The sequence below is a fragment of the Schistocerca nitens genome, chromosome 8 (assembly GCF_023898315.1).
Source record: "Schistocerca nitens isolate TAMUIC-IGC-003100 chromosome 8, iqSchNite1.1, whole genome shotgun sequence".
NCBI lineage: Eukaryota > Metazoa > Arthropoda > Insecta > Orthoptera > Acrididae > Schistocerca > Schistocerca nitens.
In genome coordinates this window covers 262339464-262361653 of record NC_064621.1, presented here as the reverse complement: position 1 = coordinate 262361653, position 22190 = coordinate 262339464, and the positions used below count along the sequence as shown (strand labels likewise).

At 44.8% G+C, this 22190-nt stretch overlaps 1 protein-coding gene across 1 annotated transcript in view; it reads right to left on the bottom strand.

Moving 5' to 3' along the window:
* Positions 1–498: 498 nt before the first annotated feature.
* The window catches only part of LOC126199513 (ubiquitin carboxyl-terminal hydrolase MINDY-3 homolog), a 125045-nt gene continuing 103353 nt past the window's right edge, over positions 499–22190 (bottom strand). Inside the window, exons 6-8 of the mRNA XM_049936436.1 lie at positions 19683–19929; positions 8334–8512; positions 499–654 (exon numbers count right to left, since the gene is read on the bottom strand). Of these exons, the coding sequence (XP_049792393.1) occupies positions 499–654; positions 8334–8512; positions 19683–19929 (582 nt within the window). The remainder of the gene's footprint in view (positions 655–8333; positions 8513–19682; positions 19930–22190) is intronic.

Genomic DNA, 22190 nt, shown 5'->3' with positions numbered 1-22190 from the left:
TCTTATTTGTTGATATATGAAGCCTAATTACTTCGGACGATTTACATGAAATATTTTAATAGGAGACATACATCAGTGTTGTGCGTGGGTAGTATTTTGTGACTAAATGTTCCTTTTGCTAGAGAAAACAGTTGTGTAAAATCTGATAAATGATATGCAATTTAGTGCCACTCACGCGGCTTTACAGACAACATTTCTACACAACGTCATGTGGAGATTTCTTTGGCAGAGTGACAAATATTAGCCGGGATAATCATTTTTGAGATCAAACCAATTGTTACGCTGACAATAGGTAACTGGTTATATATATATTGCTCAACAGAGTATGGCAGACGCCCAAAGTCATGTTCCCCTATTTCTGTTGAGCAATATATTTGGTGCATCCGGCAGAGTGCTGTGCCTCATAGTTTGTCGCTGGTGTAAAGTACCAAACCGTGATATAATCAGAGAAGAGGATTTATTGTAGGAGTACAGAAATGAGATGGTGAGCAGAGAATGCTAGTTGAGCGAGGGCGGTGCGCCGGCGAGCCAGCGCAGGCGGATGGCGGGCCACTTGGTCTGCAGGCAGCCCAGGATGTCGACGGGCGGCCGCTCCTCGTAGCTGCGCGCGTCCTGCTCGTCCTCCAGAAACGCCTGCGCCACGCGGTACACCACCTGCCACAGCGCACAACACGTTGACGGCCTGTACAACTACGACGAAATCATTTACAAACTGTGAGACCTGAGTTTCTCCTGGCGTATACAACTTTCAAATAACTTCCGGGAATTTTGCCAGGTAACACTTTCAGCGACCGCCGATATTTCGGCGGGAGAACACCCCGCCATTTTCAAGGCAAACTGCAACGGACAGGCGACGTACATGCAAATTTAAAACCTCGGTTCTCGGACTGAAGCTGGAAAGATAACACACATACTGAACACTAGTGCCACCAAAGATGACCAAAGTCAGAGCTATGTGTACTAAGCATAAACGGCACACACGATTACAGCAGCCAAGTAGATCTGCTATTGCTGAACATTGCTTGGATACTGGTCATCCCATGTTATATAATAACACTGAGATGTTGGCATGCACATCCAGGTATTGGGACAGTGTTATTAATGAGGCAGTTGAGATTAAATTAGCGAGCGACCTCGTTAACAGGGATGGAGGTTTCTGTTTAAACTCTGTTTGGAATCCGGCTCTCTCCCTTGTCAAAAAAAAAAGAGGGACGGAGTCAATGCTACCTCACCTGCGAATTCGTAGTCTCACCATCGATAGCTCTTACTTTGGTCGTCTTTGGTGGCACTAGTGTTCAGTGTGTGTGTTATCTTTCCTGCTTCAGTCCGAGAACCAAGGTTTTAAATTTGCATGTGTGTCGCATGTCCGTTGCAGTTTGCCTAGAAAATGGCGGGGTGTTCTCCCGCCGAAATATCGGCGGTCGCTGAAAGTGTTACCTGGCTGAATTCCCGGAAGTTATTTGAAAAATTTCAAAACTGGTTGGTCGATCATATAGGAGGCGTGGGACAAGGTGTGTTAATGGACTACACAGCAGTATCACATATCCCTCATATTTACGAGAGACATTCAATAAGTAATGTAACATTTATTTTCTGAAAGCAGGTCGGTTTTATTCAGTATTTCGGTATACCATGTCATTCCCCGCTCTTTTGGTTACAAAACCCTATTTTTCAACATAATCTCCGTTCAATGCGACGGTGTTACACCACCTCAATGAGAGGGCCTGTATGCCCGCATGTTACCATTCTACTGGTCGACGCCGGAGCCTGTGTCGTGATACATCAATAACCTCCCCATCATCCAGGTACTGCTTCCCGCAACGTGTATTCTTTGTTGGGCCAAACAGATGGAAGGTGCGAGATCTGGGCTACAGGGTGGATCCCAAGGGCACACACCTTTGGATACCCAAACTGGTGACGATTATGTAAGCAGTACCGACACATACGTCCAGTTGAGCAGCAAGGTGTCTGATGGTGGTCCGTCGATCATCTCAACGTGTCCATACGTTCCAGAACTGCAGGAGGATGGGTGGATCCCAAGGGGCACACAACTTTGGATACCCAAACTGGTGAGGATTTTGCCAGCAGTACCGCCAGAGCCGTCCAGTTGAGCAGCGAGGTGTCTGATCATGATCCGTCGATCACCTCAACGTGTCCACACGTTCCAAAATTGCAGGAGGATGGATGCATCCCAAGGGGCACCCACCTTTGGATACCCAAAATAGTGACGATTATGTAAGCAGTACCGACAGATACGCCCAGTTGAGCAGCAAGGTGTCTGATTGTGATCCGTCGATCACCTCAATGTGTCCACACGTTCCAACATTGCAGGAGTATTGGTGGATCCCAAGGGGCATACACCTTTGGATACCCAAACTAGTGACGATTATGTAAGCAGTACCGACAGATACGTCCAGTTGAGCAGCGAGGTGTCTGATCGTGATCCGTCGATCACCTCAACGTGTCCATACGTTCCAACATTGCAGGAGTCACAGCCGTGTGCGGCCAGCCAGCCGGCATGCGGGGATCAGACATGGTTGCGCGACCTTGTTGCGACGATGGCAGACGCTTCGCCCAACGTTCACTGTGCTTTTGGTCACTGTCAGATCTCCGTAGACATTCTGCAAGCGCTCATGGAAATCTGCGATGCCGAGGTTTTCTGCCAAAAGAAACTAAATGACAACTCTTTGCTTGGAACGTACCTACGTTACAGACACCATTTTGAATGTTACGTATAGCGCCGCAACCTATCGGAACTTCTTGAAACTCTAGGGGCTGAAACTGTAATATACCACGATGTCCCACAACAAATTCCGTATTTTTTCAACCGAAATTGGCCGAGAAAAAAAATGTATTGCATTACTTATTGAATGCTCCTCCTAGTGACATCAGTCGAAATTTGATCTAATTGTGATGGAGTCGTAAAATCGAGACACTGAAAGCAATGTTGATGCAAGAGATGATAAATAGCTGAATAAACGGTACAAGTAAGCATATGGGTCAGACCAGTCTGCAGGCCGGTGGGCAAACGGAGGCCACTCAGTGCTCGTCTTTTGGCGAAAGGCGCCTGTCCCTCCACCTCTGATTCCATCCCTCCCCTCGGTAACCAGATACAAGGTTAGAAAGGCAGTAATGGAATAAATAGAGTGGAAATCCATCACAGTAAAAGATAAAGACCGGCAGCAGTAAAATAAGGCGAGGGAAATAACTAATTCCGTAGATGGATGGGACTCAGCATGCATTGGGAGCAGTCCCTTCCTCCTAGAGAGTGACTGTTTCCATAAATTGTGCCTTTTATTTACTTGTTATTTTTATCGCATAACGATACTGATCTTGTCGTAACGTATTACTAATGACTGAGCCATTCCATTTCATATACTTACAAAATTATTACACCCAGATATTTGTGTGAAGTGTCTGCTTCTAACTGTGAATAACTAATATAGTATTTATGGGATACTTTGTTTTGCCTTTAGTGAAATGCACAATTTTGCGTTTCTGAACATCTGAAGCAAGTTGCTAATTCTTGCAGCACTTTAAAATCTTATCAGTATCTGCCTGAATATTTGTGCAGCATTTTTGAGACGGTACTTCATATAAAGTGCATAGTCTATGGAAATCCAGAGGTTGCTATTAATGTGGTCTACCCAGTCATCAATATACTCCATGGGCAACAAGGGTCCGGGCCCAAACACACGTCTACATCTGTCGATGGCTCTCCGTTCATGACTGCACACTACATACGATCCAACAATGCTACTGTACTTTCGATAAGAAGCATATGTGTGGTATGGTGTCAAATACCTTCCGGAAGTAAAGAATCACTGTACCTACCAGACTACTTTGAACCAAGTCTGTTCGAAATACCTCATTTTGTGTGAGCTAAGAATTCACGATTGTAGAACCCACGCAGTCTTCAGTGAGAATGGACGATAGTTTTGCCGATCAGTTACCTTATAAACAGGAGTGCCTTGCGCTTCTTTTCCAATCACTGGGCACAGTTTTCTTGTTCAAGGAACCTAAAGTATATAATGGTTAAAGTGGGAGTTAACTGAAGTTCAAATTCCGTATTAGAATCTTACGTGCATCTCATCAGGATCTGGCGTCCTGTTTTACACCTAGCGATTTTAACCCTTTCTCGACGCAAGTCACTCTAATATCTTTATAACTCATCTTTGTATTGGTGCAAGAGGTACATTTGTATATTCTCAATTGACGAACACTTGTAAACGTGTAGCTAAAGGACATTAGCAGTTATCTCACAAACAGCTGCATTCATGATCATGGAACAAGCGCCAGATTAAAGCTTTTTTTTTTAAAAAAAATTCTATAACAATAAAACTGTAATATAAAGCGCCATTTTAAAATACAAATACTTACGAACTCAGTTTAAGTATGTCTCTTAAATTATTCAGATCGCAAAGTCAAGGATTATTTAGATCGCAGAGTAGGGAATGTCAAAAAGATAGCATTAAAAATTAAATGTCGCATGCCAGTGTTGACTGAGAATCCCATGGAGTGCGTTGAGCCTCCTAATTGGAGAGAGTGTTCTTTTTCCGCGCACACTGGCCCTTTACCTTGCAAACAGACACGTCAGATTTCTATCTCATGAGCATTTATGATTGTGAGTGAACGTAATGACTATGTTTATCGTGCAATGTTCCGTTTGTGTCTTATGATGATGAGAGAAGGCAGAGGATGAAACCTGTTGCCGGCACCTAACCTAGTCCTCTCGCATAGCACCAGAGGGAACCGCCGACCTTAAGGTCCTCACCTGATGGACGGATCAGTATCAACAGTTTCACTTCCCATCACTTCATGAGACACTGCGGACAGATCTGCAGTTTAATCCAAGACATTGGTGTAAAAACTGGTGATCAGGGACTTCTACGCCACCATTTCTCCTCCACCTGACGTCCAAATAACGCAGTGAAAATTTCATCTGCCGCCAGGACTCGAAATGGCGTAACACCGAGTCGAGCGCCACCTCCTGGGCGTGTTTTAGCGACCTCGGCTACAGTGGGGCATAAAGAGCATTATTTAATAATAAACAACAGTCATTCTGCAGTAAACGTCATAGGTCAATGATTATGTTGTAAAATCGATGCTCACGATCTGTGGCAGAAGATTCTAACCTCTTTCCATTTTCTTGAGCTCAACACCTCATTCATTATTCATTGCGGTGAGGTGCTGACTAACGAGGAACCTCTAGAGTGCGAGGTTACAAAAGGCCAGTCATGTTTATGCCATTCGTACTGTCTACAATACAACCATATTATTGGCTTATAACGGCAACAGGGCCGGGACTGGAGTTATCTAATGGTGAGCAAAGCATGACGCTACGGAGCGTCGACGAGTGACTTACAAGTGCTACAATGCTGTGGTGTTGATACGAAGCAGAGCAATGTCATCGATAAATAAAGCAAACACTGCTTTATAAACACAACAACAGTTGGCGAAGTTGACATTTCGTCAGAAACGAAACCAAGGAATTTCACAGGTGAGAAAGAAGTGACGGATGAAATATTAACGTTTTTGCAACATGAGTCAGTGAAATGTGTGGTGTCGTGTACGCCCGACTGTACGGACAATGTACATGAGTACAATCAAGACGATACGTACTTAGCAAGTAAAAGCGATATCGAAACACGTGTCGAGCCATGAAGTTCATCACCCTTGTCGAACAGGGAGCCATAAATCCCGTCTCTAGGCAAAGGAAGAAAAGGACAATCGTTGTCCAAGATGCAGGTACTAAATAGAATTACGTACATGGAAGATCATCAGCAACACAGTAAAAAAACAATTATGAACAGATTTCCAATAAGCGCGCAGTAACAAGACCGTGTAGTGCATAAGAAAAACTACGGACATGCAAGGGAGGACAAGGCGTATTTGTTACAAAAAACGTTTCGAGGATACCTCATATAGTTTACAGGATGTGCACGATAATAACCTACTACGTTGTGCACATCAAATTGCGTGCGACATAGACTACAGTGATTTCAAGGGAAGCAGTGGGTGGTTGCATAGCTTCAAACAGTGCTACCGAACTGGAAGACCTAAGGTAACTAAATTTAAAACGAAGTGTCAACTTGACAGTGCACAGCAGACTGCAGAATCGGCCCTAAGATTTTTAGATGAAATATACAAACTTATCCCATCGTTCAGTAAGGAATTTGTTTTCAGCTCCGACCAATCGGGATTCGAAGAGGAAATACATATGAAAGGAATCCCGGAAATTAGAGGTACCTAGAGAGTTGTATCAAAATCAACCAACATCAATGCCTCAACGCGTTCGCATACAGTTATGTCGAACGTTAATCTGGATGGTAAAGTGGCTGGAAAGTTTTTTTTGTGCTGGAAGCAGTTGGAGGTGCTCTGCCCCCCCCCCCCCCCCCTCACGATTCTTTCTTGTGTGCATGATCTTGCAAGGGCAGTAGGGAACATTTACGTCACACCAAACAAGAGTGGGAAAAGGGTCGTAAGAGAACTACGAGGGTCACTCCAAAAGAAATGCACACTATTTTTGTAAAAATACAGTTTTCATTCTGCATGTGTGAAAGTTTTACAGTGTGTAGATACATCCTTCCCGCTTGTTTTCAAACTTAGTCCAACCTGTTTCCGTGAATCCGTGAGTGGCGCCGTCACAGCATGTCTTCAAGATGACTGCTACACTTGACGTTCGTCAGAAGCAACGTGCTGTCATAGAATTCCAGTGCTGTGAAAACGAGACAGGGAAACATCCACAAGAGGTTGAAAAAGGTGTATGGAGATGCTGCTGTCGATAGCAGTACAGTTAGTCGGTGGGCAAGCAGGTTACGTGATGAAAGCTGGCACGGCAATATTGAGGATTGTCCTTGCAGCGGCAGGTCACGTACTGCCTACACTCCAGAGTCCAGACAATGTGCAGAGAGTTAACGAATTGGTGACTGCTGACAGACACATCACAGTGAACGAATTGTCACGCTACGTTGGGGTAGGGGAAGGAAGTGTTTGCAGAATACTGAAAGTGTTGGCGTTAAAAAAGGTTTATGCCAGGTGGGTTCCCAGGATGTTGACAGTGGCTCATAAACAAACAAGAAAAACGGTATGCAGCGAACTTTTGGAACAGTACGAGAATGGTGGAGATGAATTTCTTGGAAGAATTGTGACAGGTGATGAAACATGTCTCCATCATTTTTCACCAGAGACGAAGAGGCAATCAATGGAGTTGCATCATGCAAATTCACCCAAGAAAAAAAAAATTTAAAACCACACCTTCTGCTGGAAAAGTTATGGCTACGGAGTTTTTCGACTCCGAAGGACTCTTGCTTGTGGACATCATGCCAAGTAGAACCACCATAAATTCTGATGCATATGCGACGACACTGAAGAAACTTCAAGCTCGACTGAGTCGTGTTCGATCACATCGGGAAAAGCAGGATGTTTTGCTGTTGCACGGCAATGCACGGCCTCATGTCAGTCAAAAAACCATGGAAGCGATCACAAAACTCGGATAGACAACACTGAAACACCCCCCTTACAGTCCTGACCTGGCTCCATGTGACTATCATCTCTTTGGAAACTGAAAGACTCTCTTCGTGGAACGAGGTTTGAAGATGATGACTCCCTTGTGCACACTGCCAAACAGTGGCTCCAACAGGTTTGTCCAGAATTTTACCGTGAGGGTATACAGGCGCTGATTCCAAGATGGCGTAAGGCAGTTGAGAGGGATGGAAATTATGTGGAGAAATGAAAATATTGTTCCTAAAGGATGTATCTACACACTGTAAAACTTTCAAACATGTAGTATAAAAGATGGATTAAAAAAATAGTGTGCATTTCTTTTGGAGTGACCCTCGTGCAACTGTGGTATGAGCACTGCTTTTGCTCGATAGCTGATCAAAATAACTTTTAGAGCAGACTGTCTCTCTCGAAAAATTTATACCGTCTGCCTGGAACCACCAGACAAATTCAGCCTCTGTGTGTTTGTTATTTCTGTACCTATAAAACATATTACCGCACTAGCTGCTGATACACCTTAAAGGATAGTCAGTTTCACGATGAACTCCACGACATACTGTTTTGAATTCGGTTGCGTGCTATCACGTTCCATCAGATCTCATCACTCCGTTGTGCCAATATGATTCTATAATCATTTTTTAAGAGTGGATACCTAGCTTAACGCCCTGCACGGTTTGTAACTCTCAAGAAGTTCGCCTTCGATTTTGACGGTGCGAACCTTTATGATGGAGACCACCTGGTGAAATAGACTACGCACTTTGTGGTGTCTCCCGGTAAGCTGAAGCGCCATTCGGTCAGGCAGCGGTGCTACAGCAATGCTGACGGCTTACCTTGCCATCGGGCGCGGAGCCGGACAGCCCGTTGTAGTGGTACAGGATGAAGGAGGGGGGCAGCGGCTCCGAGGGCGGACACAGCTCGCGCAGGAAGGCAGACTCCAGCACCACGCCGCACCCGTCCGGGTCCAGCTGCTCGCACAGCACGTCCGTGAAGTCTCCGTCCGCCGTCATGCCTGCCACACGTCGCCATCTCAACTGCTGCTGAAAAGGCTTTCACATACCGCTTCGCTTTCTTAATTTCCAATACAATATACAGGGTGTTCCAAAAAGAATGACCTGATTTTGGAGGGTAGTAATTACTAAACACGGGACATGCCGGCAGGGAAATGTGTGTCGTCTGAATGGGTGTTACCTGGAGTTTCAGAAAACTGCCGTTAGGTGTCAGTCGATGCGTCTTCTCAGTTGACAGTCAATCAGAAGTAAGATGGCGTCCGTTCAACAGACACTCTTCCGTATCGCTCAAGAGTTCCAAAAACGAGTCTGTCAAGATACCGTGCTGGATCTGCTCAAATCATCCCCAGCTGTGATATAGTGGACTGAACAATTAAATATTAATATACAGTTTACGCACTGTATTTTACTTTCGTTTTTACACTTGCTTGTCTTTTATCATTGAATTGGTCCCTGTATACAGGGTGGTCCACTGATAGTGGCCGGGCCAAATATCTCACGAAATAAGCATCAAACGAAAAAACTACAAAGAACGAAACTCTTCTAGCTTGAAGGGGGAAACCAGATGGCGCTATGGTTGGCCCGCTAGATGGCGCTGCCATAGGTCAAACCGATATCAACTGCGTTTTTTTAAAAATAGGAACCCCCATTTTTTATTACATATTCGTGTAGTAAGAAATATGAATGTTTTAGTTGGACCACTTTTTTCGCTTTGTGATAGATGGCGCTGTAATGGTCACAAGCGTATAAGTGCTTCGTGATACATTACCCGTGATAAAATGGACCGTTTACCACTTGCGGAAAAGGTCGATATCGTGTTGATGTATGGCTATTGTGATCAAAATGCCCAACGGGCGTTTGCTATGTATGCTGCTCGGTATCCTGGACGACATCATCCAAGTGTCCGGACAGTTCTCCAGATAGTTACGTTATTTAAGGAAACAGGAAGTGTTCAGCCACATGTGAAACGTCAACCACGACCTGTAACAAATGATGATGCCCAAGTAGGTGTTTTAGCTGCTGTCGTGACTAATCCGCAAATCAGTAGCAGACAAATTGCGCGAGAATCGTGAATCTCATAAACGTCGGTGTTGAGAGTGCTACATCAACATCGATTGCACCCGTACCATATTTCTATGCACCAGAAATTGCATGGCGACGACTTTGAACGTCGTGTAGAGTTCTGCCACTGGGCACAAGAGAAATTACGGGACGATGACAGATTTTTTGCACGCGTTCTATTTAGCGACGAAGCGTCATTCGCCAACAGCGGTAACGTAAACCAGCATAATATGCGCTATTGGGGAACGGAAAATCCAAAATGGCCGCGACAAGTGGAACATCAGCGACCTTGGCGGGTTAATGTATGGTGCGGCATTATGGGAGGAAGGATAATTGGCCCCCATTTTATCGATGGCAATCTAAATGGCTGATTTCCTACGTAATGTTCTACCGATGTTACTACAAGATGTTTCACTGCATGACAGAATGGCGATGTACTTCCAACATGATGGATATCCGGCACATAGCTCGCGTGCGGTTGAAGCGGTATTGAATACCATATTTCATGACAGGTGAATTGGTCGTCTAAGCACCATACCATGGCCCACACGTTCACCGGATCTGCCGTCCCCGGATTTCTTTCTGTGGGAAAGTTGAAGGATATTTGCTATCGTGATCCATCGACAACGCCTGACAACATGCGTCAGCGCATTGTCAAAGCATGTGCGAACATTACCGAAGGCGAACTACTCGCTGTTGAGAGGAATGTCGTTACATGTATTTCCAAATGCATTGAAGCTGACGGACATCATTTTGGACATTTATTGCATTAAGTGGTAATTACAGGTAATCACGCTGTAACAGCATGCGTTCTTAGAAATGATAAGTTCACAAAGGTACATGTATCACATTGGAACAACCGAAATAAAACGTTCTGTATTTTAATTTAAAAAACCTACCTGTTACCAACTGTTCATCTAAAATTGTAAGCCATATGTTTGTGACTATTACAGCGCCATCTATGACAAAGCGAAAAAAGTGGTCCAACTAAAACATTCATATTTCTTTAGGTACTACACGAATATGTAATAAAAAATGGGGGTTCCTATTTTTAAAAAATGCAGTTGATATCGGTTTGACCTATGGCAGCGCCATCTAGCGGGCCAACCATAGCGCCATCTGGTTTCCCCCTTCAAGCTAGACAAGTTTCGTTGTTTGTAGTTTTTTCGTTTGACGCTTATTTCGTGAGATATTTCGCCCGGTCACGATCAATAGACCACCCTGTATACAATATTTTGCCTTGCACGTGCATATGCTGCACGATAAATAAAATAAATATGCATTTCCCGTCGTTTCATGCCTTTTTTTACTGCAATTCAAATACTGTGTTGATATTTATTAACCGAAGCTGGTAGTGATAATAAAGGTCGTACAAACAAAATTGCATACGAACGCAGAAAGTGGTACTTAGTAATTCAACCACTGTAATCCTGGGACGTAATTCTGACTGGGTAGAAATCACATAGGAGGTTCCCCAAGACTTAATCTTAAATCCACTATTATTCCTCGTGTATGTCAACGATCTTGCGTCTAATATACAACAAGCAGAATTCCTTCTTTTTTCAGATGACACTAGTATAGTAATCAATCCAAACACACATACATAAACAGAAGAAATGGTCAACAATGGTCGTAAAAGTATAATTGCCTGGTTTTCTGCGAATGGTCTAACCCTCAATTTTAGGAGGAGACAACATACCTCAGTTCTACACATCTATGGATACTACAGCAATGGTAAGTGCAACACATGGTGAAGAAATAATAAAAAGGGTGGAAACTTCAAATCTCTTAGGTGTCCATAACGATGATAATACGAGGGCAGTTCAATAAGTAATGCAACACATTTTTTTTCTGAAACAGGGGTTGTTTTATTCAGCATTGAAATACACCAAGTTATTCCCCAATTTTTTAGCTACAAAACACTATTTTTTAACGTAATCTCCATTCAATGCTACGGCCTTACGCCACCTTGAAATGAGGGCCTGTATGCCTGCACGGTACCATTCCACTGGTCGATGTCGGAGCCAACGTCGTACTGCATCAATAACTTCTTCATCATCCGCGTAGTGCCTCCCACGGATTGCGTCCTTCATTGGGCCAAACATATGGAAATCCGACGGTGCGAGATCGGGGCTGTAGGGTGCATGCGGAAGAACAGTCCACTGAAGTTTTGTGAGCTCCTCTCGGGTGCGAAGACTTGTGTGAGGTCTTGCGTTGTCATGAAGAAGGAGAAGTTCGTTCTGATTTTTGTGCCTACAAACACGCTGAAGTCGTTTCTTCAATTTCTGAAGAGTAGCACAATACACTTCAGAGTTGATCGTTTGACCATGGGGAAGGACATCGAACAGAATAACCCCTTCAGCGTCCCAGAAGACTATAACCATGACTTTACCGGCTGAGGGTATGGCTTTAAACTTTTTCTTGGTAGGGGAGTGGGTGTGGCGCCACTCCATTGATTGCCGTTTTGTTTCAGGTTCGAAGTGATGAACCCATGTTTCATCGCCTGTAACAATCTTTGACAAGAAATTGTCACCCTCAGCCACATGACGAGCAAGCAATTCCGCACAGATGGTTCTCCTTTGCTCTTTATGGTGTTCGGTTAGACAACGAGGGACCCAATGGGAACAAACCTTTGAATATCCCAACTGGTGAACAATTGTGACAGCACTACCAACAGAGATGTCAAGTTGAGCACTGAGTTGTTTGATGGTGATCTGTCGATCATCTCGAACGAGTGTGTTCGCACGCTCCGCCATTGCAGGAGTCACAGCTGTGCACGGCCGGCCCGCACGCGGGAGATCAGACAGTCTTGCTTGACCTTGCGGCGATGATGACACACGCTTTGCCCAACGACTCACCATGCTTTTGTCCACTGCCAGATCACTGTAGACATTCTGCAAGCGCCTATGAATATCTGAGATGCCCTGGTTTTCCGCCAAAAGAAACTCGATCACTCCCCTTTGTTTGCAACGCACATCCGTTACAGACGCCATTTTAACAGCTCCGTACAGCGCTGCCACCTGTCGGAAGTCAATGAAACTATACGAGACGAAGCGGGAATGTTTGAAAATATTCCACAAGAAATTTCCGGTTTTTTCAACCAAAATTGGCCGAGAAAAAAAATGTGTTGCATTACTTATTGAACTGCCCTCGTATAAACCGGAAAAAGCACATTTTAGAACTCCTAAAATAAGTTAGTTCAGCGACATCTGCGCTTAGAATCATTACAAAACTTGAGGAGAGACAGATCAGTGAGTTGACATATTTGCCATATTTTCATGCACTAATGCCGTATTTAATAATCTCCTTGTGTATCTCTTCTTTAAGAAAGAAAGTCGTCATTGCTCAAAAACCTGGCATGAGAATAATACGGTTCAAATGGCTCTGAGTACTATGGGACTTAACTTCTGAGCTCATCAGTCCCCTAGAACTTAGAACTACGTAAACCTAACTAACCTAAAGACATCACACACATCCATGCCCGAGGCAGGATTCGAACCTACGACCGTAGTGGTCTCGCGGTTCCAGACTGTAGCGCCTAGAAGCGCACGGCCACTCCGGCCGGCCTGAGAATAATATGTGGCGCTCACCCACTGTCATCTTGTACATATCTGTTATGGAGTTAGACATTTTGACTACTGGTTCACGGTACATTTATTGTTTCGTGAAGTATGTTGTAAGTGATCCACTACAGTTCAAAAGGAACTACGACGTTCATAATTACAATACCAGAAGGGAAAATGACATTCAGTACTCCATATTAAGGTTGCAGTCAGCCCAAGAATGGGTGCACTATACTGGACAGAATAGTAAAATTTCGAAAGAAATTGAAAAAGTTCCTCGCTGACAAATGCTTCTATTCCGAAGAAGAATTAGTATTATTGTAATGTGTAAAGGGTGGCGAGCAGCAATTACTAACATCTGTGCTAGGGGCGTTCAATAAGAATGGCAGTATCTTTTTTTCCTCGGCCAGTTTAGGTTGAAAATATGCGGAATTTGCTGTGGGACATCTTGAATATTCCCACTTGAGCCCTTATAGTTTCATGAAGTTCCGACAGGTGGCGGTGCTACATGTAACCTTCAAAGAGGCATCTATAATAGAGGTGCGTTCCACACAGAGAGTAGCCGGCCGCGGTGGCCGTGCGGTTCTAGGCGCTGCAGTCCGGAACCGCGGGACTGCTACGGTCGCAGGTTCGAATCCTGCCTCGGGCATGGATGTGTGTGATGTCCTTACGTTAGTTAGGTTTAAGTAGTTTTAAGTTCTACGGGACTGATGACCTATGATGTTAAGTCCCATAGTGCTCAGAGCCATTTGAACCACACAGAGAGCTATCATTTGAGTTTGTTTTGGCGGAAAACGGGAGCATTGCAGATATTCATAGACACTTGTAGAACGTCTACGGAAAGCTAACAGTGAACAAAAGCACGGGTAGTCATTGGACGAGGCGTCTGTCATCATCGCAACAAGGTCGCGCAAACCTGTACGATCTCCCACTTGCTGGCTAGCCAAGCACAGCTGTGACTCCTGCAATGTTGGAACGTGCAGACACTCTCATTCGAGGTGATCGATGAAGCATAATCAAACCCCTCACTCCAAAACTGGACCTCTCTGTTGGTAGTGTTGATACAATCGTCCATCAGTTGGGGTTCTCCAATGTGTGTGTTGGCTTGGTTCCTCGCTGCCCAACGGGAGACCAGAAGAGCAACGAACGACCACCTGTGCAGAATTGCTTGCGCTTTATGAGGCTGATCGTGACGATTTTTGTCGAACATCATCACAGGCGATGAAACATGGGTTCATTACTTCGAACCAGAAACAAAACGGGAATGGAGTGGCGCCACACTACCTCTCCTCCGGATGAGAAGTTCAAAGCTGCTCCCTCAGCTGATAAAGTCATGGTGATAGTGATCTGGGACTCGGAAGGGGTTGTTCTCTTTGATGTCCTCCCTCCTGGTGCAACGATCAACTTGGAAGCGTATTGTGGTACTGTCAAGAACTGGAAGAAACGAGTTTAGCGTGACATCGCCACAAAAATTGTAAGGTTGCTATAATTTCGCACCTTACAAGAACTCATCCACATACTTTGCCATGATCTACAAACACAATTAGGTATCATGTGATAGGTTGTACATCATATATATATGAATATGTAAAGGAGACTGACATTGTCACGTACACCTTGTAAATAATTGTTAACACTTATTGCATGAAAGGTGACAGAGTGTCTTTATTATCATACTAGTAAAGATTGGAACGACATTGGAAGTGAAACGGCTGGCGGAACTCAAGCCCTGGGTGGAAGGCCCACACAGGTGTGTTGGTCCTGCTTAAACACAGGATATAGCAAGACGGACGTCGTAGCACCTAAGCACTGGAGCACAATAGAGTCGCAACCGGCCGGTGCTGTATCCGAATCGGAAGGATTATACTTCGGAAACAACGAAAACCTTGGACGCAGATGGGAGGAACGAACAAGCGGCACCTCGGAAACCATGAAGGCTGGGTTATTTCCAAGGATTTTTACTCAGAAGCGTCCCATTGTACGAGTATAGGTTTTTTCTCGCAAACTTTCCGCGATGGACGAAAAAGACTAAAATATGGTTTGTCGGCGTTCGGAAGAATCTGTAGAAAGGGAGAATATTCCGTGGTTTCGGGAATATGATTCGTTTTCGGAATTACGATGGTGGGGAGCCAAGCCTTGCTGGGAAACCAGGGCTGGAGAGACGGTGTCTTCTGTTGTGAGCGCCCGTGTGTGACGGTCGCTCAGTATCAGCTTCTTGCTGGTACAGGCGGACTTTCTGTCTTTGCTCTCACGAGATTTTATAGTTAGAACTGTACTGTTGTGAACTTATATGATTCTGGACTTCACCTCCGGGTTGGAAGTCGTCATTGAGTACGCAGCGTTCAGTGATTGAGAACACTTCTTCTGCCTATACTTACGTTGGGAAGTTATCTGAACTCCGTCCATGCAGCTGGGAGTTCACGTTTCTCGTCTGTAGAACACAGAGAGGAGAAGACAGTATTAGAGTATAGTAGTCGGAGGACCACCTTCAACCGTCCCACTCTTTGAAAGAGTTTATTTGTGGCTGCAGTTCTTCCATCGTCGCAGACGTGTACGAGAACCATCACTCCGACGCACCGGACGCAGTACATACGGTGATATTGCTAATTGCTTTGGCTTATTAGGGGCTAAAGGCTAAACAGCTGTGGTCACGTAGGATTTATTTCCACTGACGTTGCACTCCATTGTAGACCATCTTTAAAGGTAGTGTATTCTTGTGTTTGGTACATAGATGATGTCAGTCATTTCGCGTTATTTATATTAGATCGCGCAGTCATAATAAAAGGGCAGAGTTGTTCAATGGATCAGTAATTTTAGATAGGAAATATAAACATTTGTAATTAAAGATTGTTTTCAATATACAATAAATGTATATGCAGCATCAACGTTTATAATTTAGTATAATTAGTTCCCTTAATCATTCATTTCTGTTTAGATTGGAATTTATATGTTAAAGAGCATTAAGAGATTCTAAGATCTGCTTCAGGGAGTAGTCAGACAGGGCTAAATCTTTTTTTTAGCTTTTATTGTTTTCCGTTGCGCACATTCATTTTACACCCGCCAGGAGTAGCATCTTGGACAATGAACACAATTTCTCGTTCTCCACAACAATGTAAGACCTCACACAAATCTGTGCAACCGAGAGGAAGCTCGTATCTCCCATCTTCCCCATTTGTTTGTCCCAACGAAGGATGCACTGCGCGGGAAGCAGTACTTGGGTGATGTGGAGGTTATTGATACCGGAAGACGTTGACTGCGACATCGACCAGTAGAATGGTACCATGCGGACCTACATGTCATCTCAGTAAGGTGGCGTAAGGCCGTCGCATTGAGCGAAGATTATGTTAAAAAACACTATTTTGCAGCCAAAAGAGTGGGGAATAATAGGGTTCACTGGAATCCTGAATAAACCAACTTGCTCTCAGGAAAAAAAAAAAAATGTTGCGTTACTTATTGAACACCTATCTTACGTTAAGAAATAATAATAATAATAATAAACTTCATAAAAGTTCAGCATGATGCCATATTTACAAATTTTACATCGCTGACATGCCTGCAACCAGATCGCGCAAATTTGGTTATGCTGACAACTGCGCTCTGGCAACAGCCCACAGAAACATAGAAACTGCCGAAGATATCCTTACGAGTGACCTAGGGTTTCTCAGCGAGTACTTTAGAAAATGGAGGCTACAACCTAGTGCTACAAAGACGGAAGTATCTGCCTTCCATTTGAACAACAAAATGGCCAACAGAGAACTACATGTACATCTAGACGGGAAAATACTAAATCACAAAAAACACCCTAAGTACCTTGGGGTTACCCTAGATAGGACACTAACATTCAAAGAATACCTGACGAAAACTGCAGCGATACTTAAAACACGCAACAACATATTGCAGAAGCTCTGTGGCACCACTTGGGACTCCACAGCATCTACCTTAAGAACATCCGCACTTGGCAGTGGCAGTGGCAGAATACTGTGCCCCAGTGTGGCTCAACAGCAGACACACACACATGGTAGATAGCCAACTTAATGCAACAATGCGTATTATATCGGGCACAATCAGGCCAACTCCTACAGTGTGGCTGCCCGTTCTCAGTAACATAGCCCCACCTAACCTGCGCCGAGAACACGCTCTGGTTAGAGAATTTCAAAAAATCATAACCAACCCTCAATTACAAATCCATGAAGATACTCACGACATCCAAGGAAACCGACTCCGGTCTAGGCATCCTCCACTAAAGACTGCACAGGGGCTGCAACAAACCAACTTTAAAATAAATGACCGATGGAAAGAGCAAAGGGAGAGCAGAACAGCAGTAAACTGCCATGCCATGCATCTTTAGTAAACCAAAAGGATTTGATTGCCCTCGCAAAGTTTGGTAAACTCTTAATCGCATCAGAACCAACTGTGGGAGATGCGCCGACTCCTTACACAGATGGGGTAAACTTCCTTCGGCCCCTTGCGACTGTGGCGCTGAGAGACAGACGGTCAAACACATCGTGCACGCTAAGGGCATATGAGGGTGACCCACAGGATTACCTAATGGCGATCCAAGAGGCAATCGACTATACAGGGTGTTACAAAAAGGTACTGCCAAACTTTCAGGAAACATTCCTCACATACAAAGAAAGAAAATATGTTATGTGGACATGTGTCCGGAAACGCTTACTTTCCATGTTAGAGCTCATTTTATTACTTCTCTTCAAATCACACAAATCATGGAATGGAAACACACAGCAACAGAACGTACCAGCGTGACTTCAAACACTTTGTTACAGGAAATGTTCAAAATGTCCTCCGTTAGCGAGGATACATGCATCCACCCTCCGTCGCATGGAATCCCTGATGCGCTGATGAAGCCCTGGAGAATGGCGTATTGTATCACAGCCGTCCACAATACGAGCACGAAGAGTCTCAACATTTGGTACCGGGGTTGCGTAGACAAGAGCTTTCAAATGCCCCCATAAATGAAAGTCAAGAGGGTTGAGGTCAGGAGAGCGTGGAGGCCATGGAATTGGTCCGCCTCTACCAATCCATTGGTCACCGAATCTGTTGTTGAGAAGCGTACGAACACTTCGACTGAAATCTGCAGGAGCTCCATCGTGCATGAACCACATGTTGTGTCGTACTTGTAAAGGCACATGTTCTGGCAGCACAGGTAGAGTATCCCGTATGAAATCATGATAACGTGCTCCATTGAGCGTAGGTGGAAGAACATGGGGCCCAATCAAGACATCACCAACAATGCCTGCCCAAACGTTCACAGGAAATCTGTGTTGATGACGTGATTGCACAATTGCGTGCGGATTCTCGTCAGCCCACACATGTTGATTGTGAAAATTTACAATTTGATCACGTTGGAATGAAGCCTCATCCGTAAAGAGAACATTTGCACCGAAATGAGGATTGACATATTGTTGGATGAACCATTCGCAGAAGTGTACCCGTGGGGGCCAATCAGCTGCTGATAGTGCCGGCACATGCTGTACATGGTACGGAAACAACTGGTTATCCCGTAGCACTCTCCATACAGTGATGTGGTCAACGTTACCTTGTACAGCAGCAACTTCTCTGACGCTGACATTAGGGTTATCGTCAACTGGACGAAGAATTGCCTCGTCCATTGCAGGTGTCCTCGTCGTTCTAGATCTTCCCCAGTCGCGAGTCATAGGCTGGAATGTCCCGTGCTTCCAAAGACGCCGATCAATTGCTTCGAACGTCTTCCTGTCGGGACACCTTCGTTCTGGAAATCTGTCTCGATACAAACGTACCGCGCCACGGCTATTGTCCCGTGCTAATCCATACATCAAATGGGCATCTGCCAACTCCCCATTTGTAAACATTGCACCGACTGCAAAACCACGTTCGTGATGAACACTAACCTGTTGATGCTACGTACTGATGTGCTTGATGCTAGTACTGTAGAGCAATGAGTCGCATGTCAACACAAGCACCGAAGTCAACATTACCTTCATTCAATTGGGCCAACTGGCGGTGAATCGAGGAAGTACAGTACATACTGACGAAACTAAAATGAGCTCTAACATGGAAATTAAGCGTTTCCGGACACATGTCCACATAACATCTTTTCTTTATTTGTGTGTGAGGAATGTTTCCTGAAAGTTTGGCCGTACCTTTTTGTAACACCCTGTATATTATCTAAGCTGGATGTTTGTTTGTGACTGCTCTTCTGTGAGTGTAAATTTACAATTGGTGGTGTCCTTATAAACAAACTGTTATTTATTGCTCTGTTTATGTGTATGTGATTCTTTTTAAATCGATTTGTTTCTGTAATTTTTACTGTGATGTTATGAGCCATACGCTAAATAAATAAATAAAATAAATATTCGAGATGTGAATGTAAAATGACTCCCTCCACAGCATTACGATATGTCACACAAAATGACCCATAGAACATGAAAGTAACTAACTACAGCTGCATGGCATGCATTTTGTAAAAAAAATCTGCAGTACTTAGGTGTCGGACTGTACCGTTTAGGGTGTGGGTCCGAGCAGTGAAGCGGTAGTTTATGTAACTGACCTAGGGCGGCGAGCACATCGGGCAGCAGAGCTCTGGGTACGAACCCGCCGCCGTCGGCGTCGAACTGCCGGAAGACCCGGCGCGCCTGTTCTGTGGGCGCCCAGTCCCCGGCGAGGCGCCTCTCGGCGGAGAAGAGCACGGTGAGGTGCGTCTCGCTGGCCAGCAGCCACACCGGCTGGCGGGGGCTCTTCAGACACGCCCCCACCTCGCAGTGGCGCGCGCGCTCCATCACCGTCAGAAAGCCCACCTGCGGCATGCGCCACGCTCCGCTATACGCTCCACCCTTCACAGTAATAATTGGAGAGATTTTCCGTGTAGCGTCTCATACCAGGTGTCACGGTATCCACAGTTTCAGCTTGACAGAATTAGCCATTAATATCTTCTACTATAAAAAGACAAGTCGTTGTTTACGATTGTTACCAAAAATCTCGAATAGCACTACACCGATTTACTTCAAACTTTTACACGATACTCTTGGATGGAGATGGGCTATATGTATTTTCGAACACATATACACTACTGGCCATTAAAATTGCTACACCACGAAGATGACGTGCTACAGACGCGAAATTTGACCGGCAGGAAGACGATGCTGTTATATGCAAATGATTAGCTTTTCAGAGCATTCACGCAAGGTAGGCGCCGGTGGCGACACCTACAACGTGCTGACATGAGGAAAGTTTCCAACCGATTTCTCATACACAAACAGCAGTTGACCGGCGTTGCCTGGTGAAACGCTGTTGTGATGCCTCGTGTAAGGAGGAGAAATGCGTACCGTCACGTTCCCGACTTTGATAAAGGTCGGATTGTAGCCTATCGCGATTGCGGTTTATCGTATCGCGACATTGCTGCTGGCGTTGGTCGAGATCCAGTGACTGTTAGCAGAATATGGAATCAGTGGGTTCATTAAGGTAATACGGAACGCCGTGCTGGATCCCAACGGCCTCGTATCACTAGCAGTCGAGATGACAGACATCTTATCCGCATGGCTGTAACGGATCGTGGAGCCACGTCTTTGATCCCTGAGTCAACAGATGGGGACGTTTGCAAGACAACAACCATCTGCAAGAAGAGTTCGGCGACGTTTGCAGCAGCATGGGCTATCAGCTCGGAGACCGTGGCTGCGTTTATTCTTGACGCTGCATCACAGGCAGGAGCGCCTGCGATGGTGTACTCAACGACGAACCTGGGTGCACGAATGGCAAAACGCCTTGTTTCCAGATGAATCCAGGTACTGTTTACAGCATCCTGATGATCGCATTCGTGTTTGGCAACATCGCGGTGAACGCACATTGGAAGCGTGTATTCGTCATCGCCATACTGGGGTATCACCCGGCGTGATGGTATGGGGTGCCATTGGTTACACGCCTCGGTCACCTCTTGTTCGCACTGACGGCACTTTGAACAGTGGACGTTACATCTCAGATGTGTTACGACCCGTGGCTCTACCCTTCATTCGATCCCTGCAAAACCCTACATTTCAGCAGGATAATGCACGAACGCATGTTGTACGTCATGTACGGGGACTTCTGGATACAGAAAATGTTCGACTGCTGCCCTGGCCAGCACATTCTCCAGATCTCTCACCAATTGAAAACGTCTGGTCAATGGTGGCCGAGCAACTGGCTCGTCACAATATGCCAGTTACTAGTACTGATGAACTGTGGTATCGTGTTGAAGCTGCATGGGCAGCTGTACCTGTACACGCCATCCAAGCTCTGTTTGACACAATGCCCAGGAGTATCAAGACCGTTATTACGGCCAGAAGTGGTTATTCTGGGTAGTGATTTCTCAGGATCTATGCACCCAAATTGCGTGAAAATGTATACACATGTCAATTCTAGTATAATATACTTGTCCAATGAATACCCGTTTATCATCAGCATTTCTTCTCGGTATAGCAATTTCAATGGCCAGTAGTGTATATTAATATGTATGTATCCACACACACTATAAAAATGGCTATATGTGTTTATGTACGCATGTATATCAACATCTCCTCCTAACCACTGGACTGATTTCAACTTGTAAGTAGGCTGTTTAGTTTTTTATGTTGGTCACGCCACGTAGCGCTCTGTATGAAAATCACTGACAGTGCTGTGTGCAGTCCTGTGGTTGGTTGGCACTGATGGAATATTCGCTATTGCAGTGTCGGGCTGTTGGATGTGAACAGCACGTAGCGTTGTGTAGTTGAAGGTGAGTCGCCCGCAGTGGTGGATGTGGAGAGAGATATGCCAGAGTTTTGATAGGGCACTATAAGCGGAGGACCTGGACGTGTGTCCGCCAGAAAAAGGAAATTTGTAAAGATGGCTGTCATGAATTGATAGTTACATACATGATGTCTTTTGAACATTATTAAGGTAAATACATGGTTTGTTTCTATCAAAATCTTTCATCTGCTAACTATGTCTATCAGTAGTTAGTGCCCTCAGTATTTAGAATCTTTTATTTAGCTGGCAGTATTGGCACTCGCTGTATTGCAGTAGTTCGAATAACGAAGGTTTTTGT